Genomic DNA, 14,511 nt, shown 5'->3' with positions numbered 1-14,511 from the left:
TGCTGCTGCAGCTGCAGATCACAAATTGGCCCAGAACGTGGTTTTACATTCGCACTACACAGAGGGACTCGTAGTCTCCGCAGACGTGATGACAGTTCCCTTCAACGGTGAGCTCAACCTGCACAGATTAATTTAAAAATGTGTCTCGACATTTGTTATGTCAGGTGTACAGAAATGAACCGTTACCCTTTATCACTGTAGCCTGTGTTGTGTGTGTGTGTGCGTGTGTCTCCGTCTCTGTGAGCCTGGTAACATTATTCTAACAAACGAGTCATGTTTAGATTATAACGTTTCATGTTTGTGAACCCCGAGGCTGGCCCTGTGAGCCATGTTTTCTTTGAATTTTTCTGCTTTAAAAAAAAAAGAAGAAATGTATCGTGTTAATTTATTATGCCTTTCAGTGACACGTCTGTTTCACTGGTGCTGAAAACTTCTATCTGTGAAGGTTCGTGTTTGAACGCAGGGAGGGGACTAACTCATGGGAGGGGGAAGTGAGGATGATTTCCTTGAGTGCAGAGACGGGCTTGAATTTATGATACAGATTCCTTGTGAGTTTTTATTGGTTATCTCTATGCAGTTGCAGCCAACACTGAATTTTTAATGGTGATTTTAAAAATGTGAAGGCTTTTATTTGTGCATCTCTGGCAGAAAGTTAGCGATGATAACGTTTGCTCCTGGTTTGGGTTTGAAAGACATGAATGAAGAATGTTATTCTTACTGTAGGGGGCGCTGTTTGTTCGCAGTGTGCCACATTTAACTAAGGCTGCATTTACACTGCAGGTCTTTATCCCCGATCATGATATGTTGCCTTCGTCCGACTTGCTTACATTGTCTTTCAAAAGTGACCCATGTCTGGAATCTGCGTTTACTCTGGTACAGAGTAGGCTTGTCTACTGACCTGGTGATGGTTATTTGGCCAAAATGGAAGTGAAAGTGATGATATTTTGAAATTTTGGCACAAATGAAACCTCAGCATAAATCCGGTGGCTTGACTGGATAGTGTCCACATGTGTCATTTGTGTGTCATTGTTGCATTTCTTAAGGACAGACACAAGTCACACTGACGGACTTTGCACAAATGCACAAATCTGATTCATATCAGATTCAATCCAAATCTGACAATATTTGCGTCGATCATGTATGATTTTTGTGCTGCACGGGAGGAAAACATCAGAACTGGGTCATTCGCACCCTGCGGCGTGAATGCAGCCTCAGGCACATTCACACACTTACACAAGTTCTGTGTTAAAATCCAGGAATATATCATTATCTTTTATTTGTACATAATTGGAATCAAATTCAAATGAATGTGTCTTAGTATGTAAGATATGGACAATGATACATATAGTTTATTCTTAATTTAAATACTAACAGCCAGTAAATACTGTTTATGTTTATGTTGTGGAAAAGGGAAATATAAGTGTCGGTCCTTGTGGATCTGTTTTTTGGTTCATGTGGGTTGGTTCACTTCTGCAAACTACAGGGCATCCTCGAGTCTCTGGGGGAAAGTGAAGTGGAGACACTATCCAAAACTTTAAACTGTAGTCATATATCTTACATATAGCCCCTTTACGAATTGTATGAGATGCTTAAACCATATTTTTCCAGCCAGCATTATTATCCCTGTCTGTAATGACTGGATGACTGAGACACTCCCTGGACAAACATTATCCTTGTTATGTAGATGATAATCCTCACTCAGCGAGTCACTTTATGTTGTGAAGTTGAGATGGAGAAATAGAATATCTTATGATGCACTTTCTGTTGAGATATAGTCGTTGTAGCGCAGACGTTTCAATGTTTAATCCTTCTCCTTAACACTAAACTGTAATCTGTGTCAGTAGTTATAGTGGTTTTAGCAGAAGGTGGACCTGATTGGATTAAAATGATTTTACTTTCACTCAACATAAAAGTAATATTTTGCACATTTATAAATACTGTATAATACTCTATTTACCTACAGTTTGTGAGTTAAGTTGTGTCCAGTTGATGTGCACGAGGTGCTAAAGCCAGGAGATTTTTTTTGAACTCCCATAGGTGATTCCTTCATTTAACTTCCTCCCATTGATTGTGATTTTGCCATCAGTGATGTATGTTCTGGCCTGGGTCACTGTTACAGCAGCCATTTTACATGTAACTGTAGTTTTTGTCTCCTCTTTTAAGTATTTTGACAGGACTTCTTACCTCTGGTGCCACTACAAGGCCAACAGAAAAACTGCACCCTGCTGTTACTTTACTTAAACAACTCGTCCAAACTGAGCCACGTTATGTAAATGTCCTGTAAACACTTTGTCATTAACCATGAACAACATATGCTGTAATTGATTCTGAGAGCATTATTGAAGGATTGACCTGTTTTTCCTCAAATAAAGTGATATTATTAAAGACAATAAGCAAAAAAAGTTAAAATGGTAACTCTTTATTTACAATAGTTTACAATAGTTTCACAGAAACAGTTTGCACCACAGTACAGACAACGCTTTCTCAATAAGTGGATAAGAAAAGCCAGGATTGGAATCAAGGAGCAAGATCACAATGAGCACTGTTGACATTATTAAATCCAATGTCTTTATGATGCAGATTAATGTCAGGAATCCTGTGCCTGAAGGTGTTTTTAAGATTCGCTTCAAGACATGAATGTCCTGAGAAGTCGTAAACACAGAGGTGATTGCTGGGCACAAACCAGTTAACCGACATTTGCAGAAACCAGCAGACGATAGAATTAACCCCTTTAGTTTTTATAAGCCAAGCGTTCATTCGGAGTGTTAATCGTTCCCTGGTCGAGTCATTGATTCGGCATTGTAAAAAAAACCCGTCCTGGACTAATATCCAAGGTTCTGAGTCAAAAATCTGTCACTTTACAGTATGGCTTTTATATAATTAGTAACAATACCTAGCCTACACAGACAGGCCTAACAGCAGATGGCACATGTAGAACAAAGCTTTAGATTTTCCTCCAGGCTGCAGCAAGTTTACGGAAGACAATGTCCTAAAAGGAAAAACTAACATTTTGTTCCCACTAAACTTGCTGCACATGGAAGTAACTGAATACTGCAGTGAAAAGTTGAGCGAGAGTTGTAAAGAGACCGAGGTCTGTTCTTCTGATCTGACCCTTAAGAGACAAACAAACGCAAACCTTAGGGCTTAGCTGAGATGAGTCATAGCAGCACATGCAACACCGTCACAGTGTTAACCATTCAAACAAACACACTCACATGCATAATTTCAACTGGACTCTTATCTTCTCACTCTTCTCACTACTATTCCAGTTTAGATAGCTTTTCTCTGCTAACAGGACGGCGACAGGAGTTCCCTTTTATAAATATTTGTCTCTGAAAACCTTGTCTTGTGCGTGAAACATCTGCAAACTAAAGAAGCTTAAAAAAGAAACCTGTATTTGTGAATAGTACAGCTTTAACCCAGGCTTAACATGAGCTGAACACTTTCACTGAATATTTTGGATAAATCTCGAACATTACCTGTGTTTTTTTTTAACTATAAAATAACATAAAGAAGGAACATCATTTTAAAGTTTTTGGGGAAAACAGCATGCGGAAGCTCCACGTATGGCAGAGTAGCTTTTTGATTCCGACAAGTAGCCGAGGCTGGAAGACGACTTGTGAAAGAAAAGGAACAGGCGTTTAGTTGGGTCATATGGGCTTTCAAACCTCAACGATGTCTCTTTCACAGTGACTTAAATAACACAACATAAAGAGTTTAAGCAGATACAGCCTCTTGTCTCTTATCCTACACCTTTGTTCTATTGGATTATACCTCAGCTTAATACTATAGCACCATCTGAAGCATTTTACACGAGACTTAACTTGCCATCTCATCTGTTTGAAGGGTGAACTAGGTAACATTAAAAGAGGCATCATAAGAGACGTCGAGTTCCAGTTTCATCAGAAAGGACAAACCTGTCAGATGGTTTTTAAAACTAAGAAAAAGTGAGAAAAAAGTGCAAACAGTCTTTCCCACAGAACCCAGCATGCACCAGAGTGGGTGGCAGTTGTGAGGATATTCTCTCTACTCTCCCTCTCTCTATGGCAGTTCAATTGTTTCCAGTGTTCGAAAGACACCATATTCCAACAGTAGCGGTTTGCTGCTATGCTAGCGTCATCTACAGACAGACTTCCATTCAGTGATTGCCTTACGCAGAGTCTGTAGGGAAGCAGAAACACACCTTAGTAATTCTAAAATAGCACTCCACTTGTTTTCAAACGGACTAAGGGCTTGGGATAGGTCCACAAAAGTGTATATAGAAAGTGGCTGAACACGAGGGACAGAGAGACTGAGAGGTCCAGGACCTGATACAGAGGAAGGATCAGTCCAAACAGCGGAGGAGACGCAGAAGAGGAAGTGTTCAAAGTTCAGGATGCGGCTCGAGGTCAATCCAGCAGGTGTTTGCGCGGGCCTATGCGTGAGCGGTGGGAGCGGCGGGCGTCCGGGACTCCGTGCACATCCCGGCAGCTCTGGCATACGTATGACTCTGGCACGTGGCTCTTGCGGATCTTCGCACATGAGAGGTGGATCCAGGTGTTACACTTGTTGCACTCTATCATGGCCCGACCTGCAAAAGGCTTCATGCAGAAACACGTGACCAGGTCCCACGAGTCGTCGTCTGGTGAGCAAAGAGAGAGAGAGAATCCACTGAGTCCATGTCGAGTATATGGACGTCATACCATATGAATGTTTAATGTAGTTTAAGTTAAGTTTCTCTGTGTAAAACAGGCCTCTTTTTCACAGTATAATTTGATATAGGCTGCACGCACTGTGTGTGGAGAGGAGGGGCAGATGAATCAGCTGTCACTGTGTGTGTGTGTGTGTGTGTGTGTGTGTGTGTGTGTGTCTGATGTCTGTGTATGTGAGAGAAAGAGAGGGGGGAGAAAGCTGCGTGGGCAGGGAGAAGAATGAGCAGAACAATATGTAGGGATACTTGACGTCTATCCAACAACATCCCTGCTCACCAGATAGTTCACCTTGTGTCATGTTTAACAGGCAGCCACAGTGTAGTGGTACTCTTGTCTTTGCAGCGAAAAGACCCGGGTGCGAGCCTTGGTTGGAACAAAGGCCTATCTGCATGGAGTTTGCATGTTCTCCCCCGTGTGTGTGTGGGTTTTCTCCAGGTTCTCCGCCTTCCTTCCTACCGGAATTAGGTAAATTGGACACTCTAAATTGACCATAAGTGTGAATGTGAGAGTGAATGGTTGTTTGTCTCTATGTGTGGCCCTGCGATGGACTGGCGAACTGTCCAGGGTGTAACCCCGCCTATCGCCCTGTGTCAGCTGAGATTATCAAAGCACCCCCCGCAACCCTCTGGTGGAGGATAAAGCGGTAGATAATGGATATCAATTACACACACCAATTTTTTATTCTGGGGAGCCAAAACTGTGTTGAGTTTAAAATGTGGTTAATTGTGCAGCTCTAATACACACTGATAAAAAAAAAAACCTCACCCGAGTCAACCATGATATCCTCGTCCTCTCCCGATCCATCTTCATCCCTGAACACCACCTGTTTCCCCTGGCGGAACACGGTTCTGCTTCCTGCTAAGCCCTCCACCTTCTGTACCTTTACAACTCCTTCTTCAAGATCTCGACCGTCCCAGGATCGACGGTCATCCTTGGGCTCCTCCTTGCAGGGCACAGGGCTAGGCAGACTCTGAGGGTGAAGTGGAATGCTGAAATCGTCTTCAGGCTCTTCTTTGATCGTTCGGCCACCAAAGGACATGGGGACCCGCATCTCTGCGTCTGTAGGTGTCGAGTGGACCAGCTGAGCCTCATTTTCCTCACACACTTGATGCTCCCTCTCCTTTCTCCTCTTCTTCTTCTTCAGCTTGTCAGCTTTCCTGCGGTCATCTGGGTGGAGGGTAGTGAGCTTTTGCTGCAGAAGAGAAAACAGAGGCATGTCTGTCAAAATAGAGGACAGAGAACACAAACTGTGAGAAAGCCTGATTAGACAATAATTTAACTAACATCTTTCTTGGCATGAATGGACAGAGTGGCTCCTGGCTGTGGACGCTTCCTGTTCCTGTCTTGAGGGACCTTTGGGGGGCGCTGAGGGCACATGGGTGATGGTCCAGGGGTCCAGCCATCACTGTCAGCTGTGCTGCCTGTACTGTTGGGGGGGCTGGAACTGCTGCGCAGTGGAGAGTCCTGTAACAATGGTGGAAAAAGAAAAAGGAAATCACATACGGAGTAAAGTGATGAATTTAACAATATCTACGAACATTAATGCAATAATAAGATGATAATACCAATTTATATGTCGTCATTGGACTAAGCATTTGTTTGATTTTAAAGCCCTGTGTGTGGGTGCGGCACCAGACTGAAAATCTGTCTTTACTATCAATTGCAATGTTTTAAGCAGATGAAATTAAGTTAAATTCAATTTATAAATTTCCTGATTTAACAATTTAATTGCATAAAAAACGTCTGACACGCAAATTCCTGTTGGTAGCAGTTCAAATTGGGAGTGCAATTGGCAACACAGAGCACTTGTTATATCAAGAACTTCATTTATAATGCTCAGAATACACTTAGAATATCTGTGATTTCCATATGATTTTTTCCATATGAGTTTTGCTTGATATGCAACTGCCCTTACCAAGCCACCATTTAAAAAGACACAGTGACATAGTATTTGAAAATTGAGGTTATTGAGGTTAAAAGAACCTCCATTTTCAAACACTATAGAGGTGATGTATTCTTTTTTTACGCCATACAAACATGTTTTCTAAAAGCACAAAAATTATTGTCACCAATCTATGCTACTACATGTATAAATGACATTGTAGTAAGATAATGGCTGCACATTTGGTCTGGTTCCTTCAGAGATTTCTTCCAGTTAAAAGGGAGGTTTTTTTCTCTCCACTGATGCCTAGTGCTTGCTCATTGTGTGAATTGTTTGGTTTCTTTTCTCTCCCTAATATTGAAATGGTTTCTGCTTTACAAATAACATTTAATTAAATAAAAACTAAAACTGGTACGTGCCTTTTAAAATTCAGTGATCTGTGCTTCTATATTTCTGCTTGATTTTGGTGACCTCCACCATTGTATTAATGTATTCTTAACTGTTAACTTAAACAATACATGTTTTGTGTAAAGGAACTGAACGCTTCGTTTACTTACCTCCTGGGGGTATGGGATGTAGCCGGCGTAAGCCAAGACAAAAGTGCAAAACTTGTTAAAATCCTCCACCGTCCTCCTCCTCCTGTATGGTGGACTGAAATCCTGAAACACAGTCAGCGATGGAGAGGTGGTCTCAATCAAAACCTGCACATCCCAACATGGCGTTGTATCAACGAGAGCTGACCGTCACACAGCCATGCTATGCAGACCGACATGGAACAAAACAGCCAACAACACCGCAGACAAACATGGGTTAAAGTTCGATCAACTACATTAGCATTTCTTTGTGGACTCGCCTAAGAACCTCCATACCAACCCCCATCGACGAGCTCGTCTAAAAATGGCAGCTAACGTTGGCCAAGTCAAAGTACTTGCTGCTAACAGGCTAGCACCTGGCGAGTGATGTTTTCACTGTCAAACCAACTTTGCATGTCCACAAATGAATTGATTTTAAAGGCTTATAATGTGTCGACGAAGAGTCCGTGTTGGTCAGTTGTTTGGTGGCAACAAAAGCACATAACGTGAACACAAAGCTTAGTTAGCCAACGTTAAGGAATGTTTTCTTATCGACTCAGCTAAAGCTAGCTTTCACCACATCAACACATCATCAGGCTGAAGTAAAACCAATGATCAACAATTCAAATCTAACGTGTTTCGCTTTAGTTGTGAAAGTTGACCATTTGATGTGAACACAACCAACGATGCAAAAAAGTGTGTAATTGTCTAGTTTCTGCTGCAACAGCTGACATTATGTAAACATTAGCACAGCAGGCTAGTGCTAACTAAGCACTATGCTACCACACCGGTGACAAAACCTCGGGGAGGTTGACGTTTGCTAACGTCGTTAGCTCGTGGCTGCAAACTGTCTTTTTAAAACACTTACCTCCGACTGAAAAGCGTGAGATGTCGATGGGTCGATGTCGCCCATCTTTACCGAACTCTCCACCACCTGGTCTTGTGTCGAGAGCGTGACAGTCTTCAGCAAACGTGCGACTCGACGCCACCGTAAACACCGACGTTACCTCGCTAACACCCAGCGTTAACGGTACATATGCTAAACTCGAAGCAACAGTGCCGTTCACTTAGTTTGCCGCAAACCGTAACATGACCTGGACCGGCGACACCTGGGTACCGCAAACTGAGCGATAAGTGTTTGGGATTCAGCGTTGTTAATAAAGGTGCGTTCCGTGAATCGAGACATGTACTACTCCATGTCCATCTACCTCCTGTCCGGTATCGCAACCGTTTCATCCAGTTTACTGACTACTGTTGGGGGAGCGGTTTACTTCAGCTGTCACCAGCCTCCTGCTGCCCCCTCCTTTCTTCGTCTTCTTCTGGGCATATAGGTGCCAGTAAACGAAGGGGTGCATTACCGCCCCCCTTAGGTGAGCAGCGTTTGCCGGTTCTATATATTTACCAGTCCAGAATTGTTTTTCCATGACTACTTATAAAAATAGATATAAAATCAAGTTTACAGGGCATTGTTTTCGTAAATGTACCAGGTCTAATTTGGTCTAGTTGACCGTAATGTAATTATTGTCGGAGGTTTCTGCCTATAATCCTACAAGGTTAAGATAGCCAAATTTTATACATTTTAGAACATATTATTCCATTCTACAGTAGGCCTACTACCAATAATACTACCAATAATAGTTAACATAGTTAGTTTTGCCTCATGTGTGTCATTAATGGTAATATCAATTAGAAGGCCTATATAATACTCAGGGAATGATGTAGTGGACCGTTGCATGAATACACTTGGCAAAGTATTTTACTTGTAAAACTGAAATCACATTTCAAAGTGAGCACTTCTTTACTACGGAAACAGAAAAGTTAACATAGTTTTTTTTTTCTCATAAGTTAATTTTGTAAGAATTTGTGACATCTAATAGTGAGACTGCAGATGTAACAAACGGAGGACTCCTCTTTTTCCCACCCCCTTCTCAACTGCGTTGGGAACAATGGTGGCCTTTGCATGAAAGAAAATAAGTTTTCTTCTTCTAATAATTATTTTTGGCAGGCTGTTCAATGACTTCATATTTGAAGTTCTCAATCACAGCTCAAAGTTCTTGAAAAGAAGTCATTCTTTTTGGTTGGGATGTAAGTTTTTGCTTTAAAATGGCAAGCGCATTCTGTGGCTGGTTTGTCTGTTGGTCCTGCTGTAGAAAGATGGCGGCACAAGATGGCGGCACAAGGTGTAAAGGAAGGCCTTTGCCTAAAGTACAAATAAAGTAAATGGCTCATTCTAAGACTACTAAAACCAAATTATGTTTGTTTTAAATGAAGTTTACACGTACACAAACATACTTATAGATAGTAAGTTACATCTCTGCCAATAAACCCTCCTAGTTGTTCTAAATGGGACCACAGTAAGATTTTTTTTTCAACTTTTGAAATTTTAATTAAATCAGTAGTTCTAAAAAATTTTATACCAAGTACAACCTGAGAAAATAAATATTGAGCTCTGGAAGTAACACCATTATCACCGACGTTAGAATACAGCAGTGTAAATAGGCCGAGCAAAGTCAGCTATGGATTTTTCACAGGAGGCAGATTTATTCCCAATAAATTTATTCCCAATAGATTAGATTATAATGCAACAAAAGATAATGTGACTCTAATTATTATTATTTAATTTATAATTATATTTATATATTTTTAAAAAATGGTATTGTTTAAATATTTACACACTCAGCTCCACTCTGATCACATACCTTGGTGTAAAAGTAGAACAGTATGTCTGATTTTCCTCCAAGTACCACCAGAGGAAGCTTGTGTACCACCGGTGGAACATGTACCACAGTTTGAGAACCCTGGCTCTAAATCTGATAACTAAAGTCGGTACAAATCATAGCCTATTTTCCTTTTGTTCGAGATTAATCTTTGTTTTTTATTCCTCATTTCTAGCCGTTAGATGGCGACCTTGCTAATACAGCGCGCGTCACAGAGTCTCAAATTGATAGAAGAAGATTTTGTTTAAGCGGAAGTTCATGTTTTCATTTTCCGATGTTTTGAGACTGTTCGCGGGCGGTTCGCTGCGTTTTGAGTCCAGCATTCTCTGTTTCTGCGATAAAATGTCGACCAGCAAAATGCTGACTTTTCGGAGCTTCCTCACGGAGCGGTTCACCACCGTGGCCGTAGAGATATTTGAAGAAGTCGGAAACATTGTGGAGGAGTTTCACCAGGAAAACATCCGACTGCGGAACATCCTGCACATGGTGCTCAGTCCCGAGATAAAGTTAACGCACATAGGTCTGCCTCTTTTCTCTTATCTTAACTCAACAAAGTTTGTTATATCAGTGTGAAGTTAATGTGTGTTTCCATTGACCTGAAAACAGGATGGCTAAAGTACTATTAACAATGAGAAATTAGCTTCAGCAGTCTAATCCAACCCTTATGTTGTCGTTTGTTCTCTGTCTTATACAACAGGTAAATATTATTCATTAAATTGAAATGTATATATAATATTGGTATATATTGGATAATAATATATCTTATAACTCTCTGTAATGCGTACATTTTATAGCTACAACATTGATAGAATAAGTTATTAGTTTACAATTTAAAGGTCCATGACTTAACTTTTAAGAGGGGTTACTGTCGGAAATTGAATGTACTACCCATTAGTAAGCTTGTTTAAGTGCATAAACTCTAAAAAATACAAATCTGTTGTTCTTAGCCTTAGAATAAACCTTTTAGACGAAATCAAGGCAAGGGCCTTGCTTTACAGAGGCAGCCATATTGTGCCACCATAGCTGTGTTTCCACTGAGGGGAATGATTCAGTTTGGTACAGTACGATACATATTTTTTTAGAGCTTCCATTAGGAATAAATACTACTAACTGGCCCTAACTGTTTCATTCTATTAAAAAGGTATGGTATGGTCATGGTGCAGGTAGACCTGCTCCACCCATGATTGCGTGACCGAAAAACATAACTCCCTTGTGATCGCCCCACATTATATTCTTATACAAAGCTTGACGTCTTGTTGAGACAAAGAGTTGTCACTTTCAGTGTCGTCATTCGTTGTCATTGCACCAGTACGACGCCACACTTCTGTGCTGTGACCCTTGACTCACATAATGTTACTCTAGCAGTAAATGTTTTGGTGATTGTGCTTCAACTATGTGTTCATTCTAAGTTATGTTATGCTTTTACACTAAACCAGTTACTACCCAAATATATAAATACTTATTTATTCCTAGGAGCATTGAAGTCTACGAATTATTAAACATTTAAATTATTTTTGCTTCTCCTTACAATATTCAAATATTGAATCCTCAAAACTAAAATGCTCATTACAATCATCCATGCATGTGGAAAAAGTAAATGTTTCTCATTTTAAAATAATTACAGCTTTAAGGCCAGTATTGTGTCTGCAGACTACTAATTCTCAAAGTGAAGCAAACATGTTTTGTTATGAAATTAAATTGTTTTTTACTATTTCTCCTCACCTACAATAGATTTCAGTAAACAAACCAGTGCTAATCGAAGATCAGAGGTCACAACAGTTGCCGCCGAGGAAAGGGAGCAGCCACCTGAGCTGAACAATGGAGTGGACTGGGAAATATCAGAGCCGCTGCCAAAGATGCCTAAAGAAGAGCAGATTGAATATGACATAAGTTTTAATTCAGAGCCAATACAAGAGCAAGGTGGATCTGACAGCACAGTCACCCAAGTCTGGGTGAAAAATGAACCAGAACAGGAAGATGAAGACATGGACTCTGAGCCTGAAATGTTTACTGTTCAAGAGTTGGAGACCATTTGGGACTCTTCAGATACTGCTTCCGCTGACATGAGTTACAAACACGATGACAGTTCCCTGTCTAACTTGGGTGAAGTCTCAGAATACTCGCAGCTACCCAGTAATGAAGATGGTGGAAGTGGAAGTCTGGAAAGCCAAATAACTGATTCACCAAAGGAAAAGGTAAGCCTGATGAAACACTGATGAATAAACCTTTCTATGGAAGGTTGAATGATGTCTTTAAACACTGAGCACAGCTTTGCAGAGTAAGGTGGTCATTGTCATATAAATGGTCTCTACAGAGCTCCCCCTACAGTGTTGGAGTACATATTTTTATGACTACTACTTTATCCTCACTGTTGGAAAAACTTGCCCCTGACTTGAGTGTATAATGTTTTTGTCCAAATTGCAGAATAAATAATATATTTTTTTCTTTTCTTGGGTGCAAATTAAAATAGAGGATTTTAAAGACAGGCCGGCAGAAAACCCTGCTAGAAGAACCAAGGTAAGATGATGTCAAAACTCTTAAATTCTTGACGCAGTGCTACTGGTTTGCCTACACTGGACTTAACATGAATCTGTTTGATACAGGTCGATGCCCACAACATCTATTGTTACAGAGTTACCAGACTACAACTTGTTTTTGGCAAGGCTCACCGAAGTCTATAAGGATTTTCCAGACGACGAGAAGCCTTTGATAACTACAATGGGCCTCAGAGCAGATGTGAAAATGGTGGACTGTGCTTTTGGTAAAGTGCCTGTAGGTTCTCCTCTGTCCTACCAATGTCCCGTGCCATCCAGTCAGGATTATAAGCCTCACAAAGATGCTCCCCATCAACCATCACTTCCCCTGCCCTATAACAGACTTGAGCCAGTGTACATCTCCTGTACTCTCACCCCCCTCGAGCAGGAAATCTTGAAAAACATGCGTATCACTTGGGAAGCAGCTAACGGACTGGCGTACTCCACATGTGAAAGCGAGTTTGTAGAAGAGCTGCGCAAGCTGCGCTTGACTTGCCGTTTTAGGGAGATCTGCAAACTCAAACCAGAAGGTGGGGAAGTGGAGCAATTAATATCAAAAATACGGAAAGGACCCCCCATGTATAAGATGGCACTGATTGACAGAGAGACGAAGAGTGAAGTGCTTCGGGAATACTGTCGACGTCTGTGTATCAGCTGGTACCCCTGTGGTTTGGTTGTCCATCCAAATGCTCCATGGTTGGGGGCACTGCCTGATGGATTAGCATACGACCCTCAGGAGAAGCACTCTTTTGGGCTGGTGCATGTCAAATGCATCGGGCTCCGTAGCTTTGTGAACTGTGGGTTCTTGGTCTGTCTGGGCGGTGTCATGAAACTGCAAACGACCCACGAGTGCTACTGGCACATCCAAGGAGAGATGATGGTGACGGGTGCATCGTGGTGTGATCTGCTCGTCTGGTCCAAAGAGGACCTAATTGTTCAACGCATCTACCGGGACAAATGTGTCATTGAAGTCATGAAGAATAAGTTGCCAGATTTCTTTTTCCGTTACTATCTGCAAACTCTTGCCACAGCTTGAGTGTTAGTGACTACATGTTGTTCCCTTCCCTTTTATCAAATTGTTAACAACTGAAATGTGACAAAATTTCTGACCACTGATGTTCTACTATAATTATTCCATAATATCATTGTGCTACCTTTATTGGTAGTTCCCTCAAGTCTAGTCTACACAAACGTATTGTTTTTGTTTGTATAGTGAAGTTTATGTTTTGTTCGTTAGCCAGGGATACTTTTGTTTTACACTGAAAAGGGTTTGGTTGTGTTTTTATTCACCCCGTTTATCACTTCTCATTCATTAATCCTTATTGAATTTCTATTATCTTTTCAAAGGCTGCATCTACAGATGTGTTGTCATATTGACTGGTGTCTTAGCCATTGGCGATCATGTGATGAATGATTTAACTCAATGTCGGAAAAACGGTGAATCAAGCCCTCACATTTTCCTGGAGCCAAACTTACACTCACTATGTCTGCAGGTATTTATTATCAGATAGAAGAATAAGACATACAGACAGGAATATTTTATTGTAATTTAGTAATTTATTGCTAAAGTTATTATTGATTCCTTAAACAAAGAGGGTGGTCTGTCTCATCGTGGTTGGGTATGGTTCAGTCAAGTCACTGCAAGTGTTAGTAAGTGTGGACATAAAAATAACTCTTTAAGCAGATTAAAAGTGACATCCATTGATATTGTTTGAAGTCTAAGAAATAAAACAAAAATGAAAGGTCTAGAATGCTCACTCTGGCTGGTCTCTGTTTGGACTGCTGCAGAAACATGGAAGCACAAGATGGTGGCATCAATAAACAAAGCCCATAGTACACAGAGAAGACTTACTTTAAGGCCATGAAAGCAAATTATTATTTTATTATTACACATATGTACATACGTATGGGTGGTATAATACAATTTCTGCCAATAAAGTCTGCTAAATGTTACAGTGGACCTTTAAAGTTGCAGTGTGTAACTTTTGGTTATTTTTGATAAAACTAGAAATGAACTGTCTGAGAAAGCGTTTTAGAGTATAGAGCTGAGGTTTTATTTTACACTAAAATGGTGCAAAATGAAAATGTTCTACTTAAAAAAAAAAACTTTTTAAA

General features: G+C 40.7%; 2 protein-coding genes across 3 annotated transcripts; one reads left to right on the top strand and one right to left on the bottom strand.

Moving 5' to 3' along the window:
• Window positions 1-2,403: 2,403 nt before the first annotated feature.
• Window positions 2,404-8,455, bottom strand: phf13 (PHD finger protein 13). 2 transcript variants are annotated; one of them, XM_058631542.1, is made up of 5 exons: window positions 8,014-8,453; window positions 7,131-7,232; window positions 5,976-6,155; window positions 5,457-5,883; window positions 2,404-4,621 (listed from the first exon to the last, which is right to left on the bottom strand). In XM_058631542.1, exons 1-5 carry the CDS (start codon window positions 8,056-8,058, stop codon window positions 4,389-4,391), a joined length of 987 nt encoding a protein of 328 aa, XP_058487525.1. In that variant the 5' UTR covers window positions 8,059-8,453; the 3' UTR covers window positions 2,404-4,388. The 2 variants fall into 2 exon arrangements, with proteins under 2 accessions (XP_058487525.1, XP_058487526.1); XM_058631543.1 differs by lacking the exon at window positions 2,404-4,621 and adding an exon at window positions 4,635-5,143 and having other exon boundaries at window positions 8,014-8,455.
• Window positions 8,456-10,056: 1,601 nt separating this feature from the next.
• On the top strand, window positions 10,057-14,367 carry LOC131460277 (uncharacterized). Its single transcript, XM_058630612.1, has 4 exons — window positions 10,057-10,382; window positions 11,594-12,057; window positions 12,333-12,379; window positions 12,466-14,367. The coding sequence occupies exons 1-4, from the start codon at window positions 10,121-10,123 to the stop codon at window positions 13,430-13,432; spliced, it is 1,740 nt and encodes a 579-aa protein (XP_058486595.1). The 5' UTR covers window positions 10,057-10,120; the 3' UTR covers window positions 13,433-14,367.
• Window positions 14,368-14,511: the final 144 nt, after the last annotated feature.

Source organism: Solea solea, chromosome 6 (genome assembly GCF_958295425.1).
Source record: "Solea solea chromosome 6, fSolSol10.1, whole genome shotgun sequence".
Lineage (NCBI taxonomy): Eukaryota > Metazoa > Chordata > Actinopteri > Pleuronectiformes > Soleidae > Solea > Solea solea.
The sequence above is the reverse complement of the archived record's forward strand: the minus strand, read 5'-3'. Positions and strand labels throughout refer to the sequence as shown.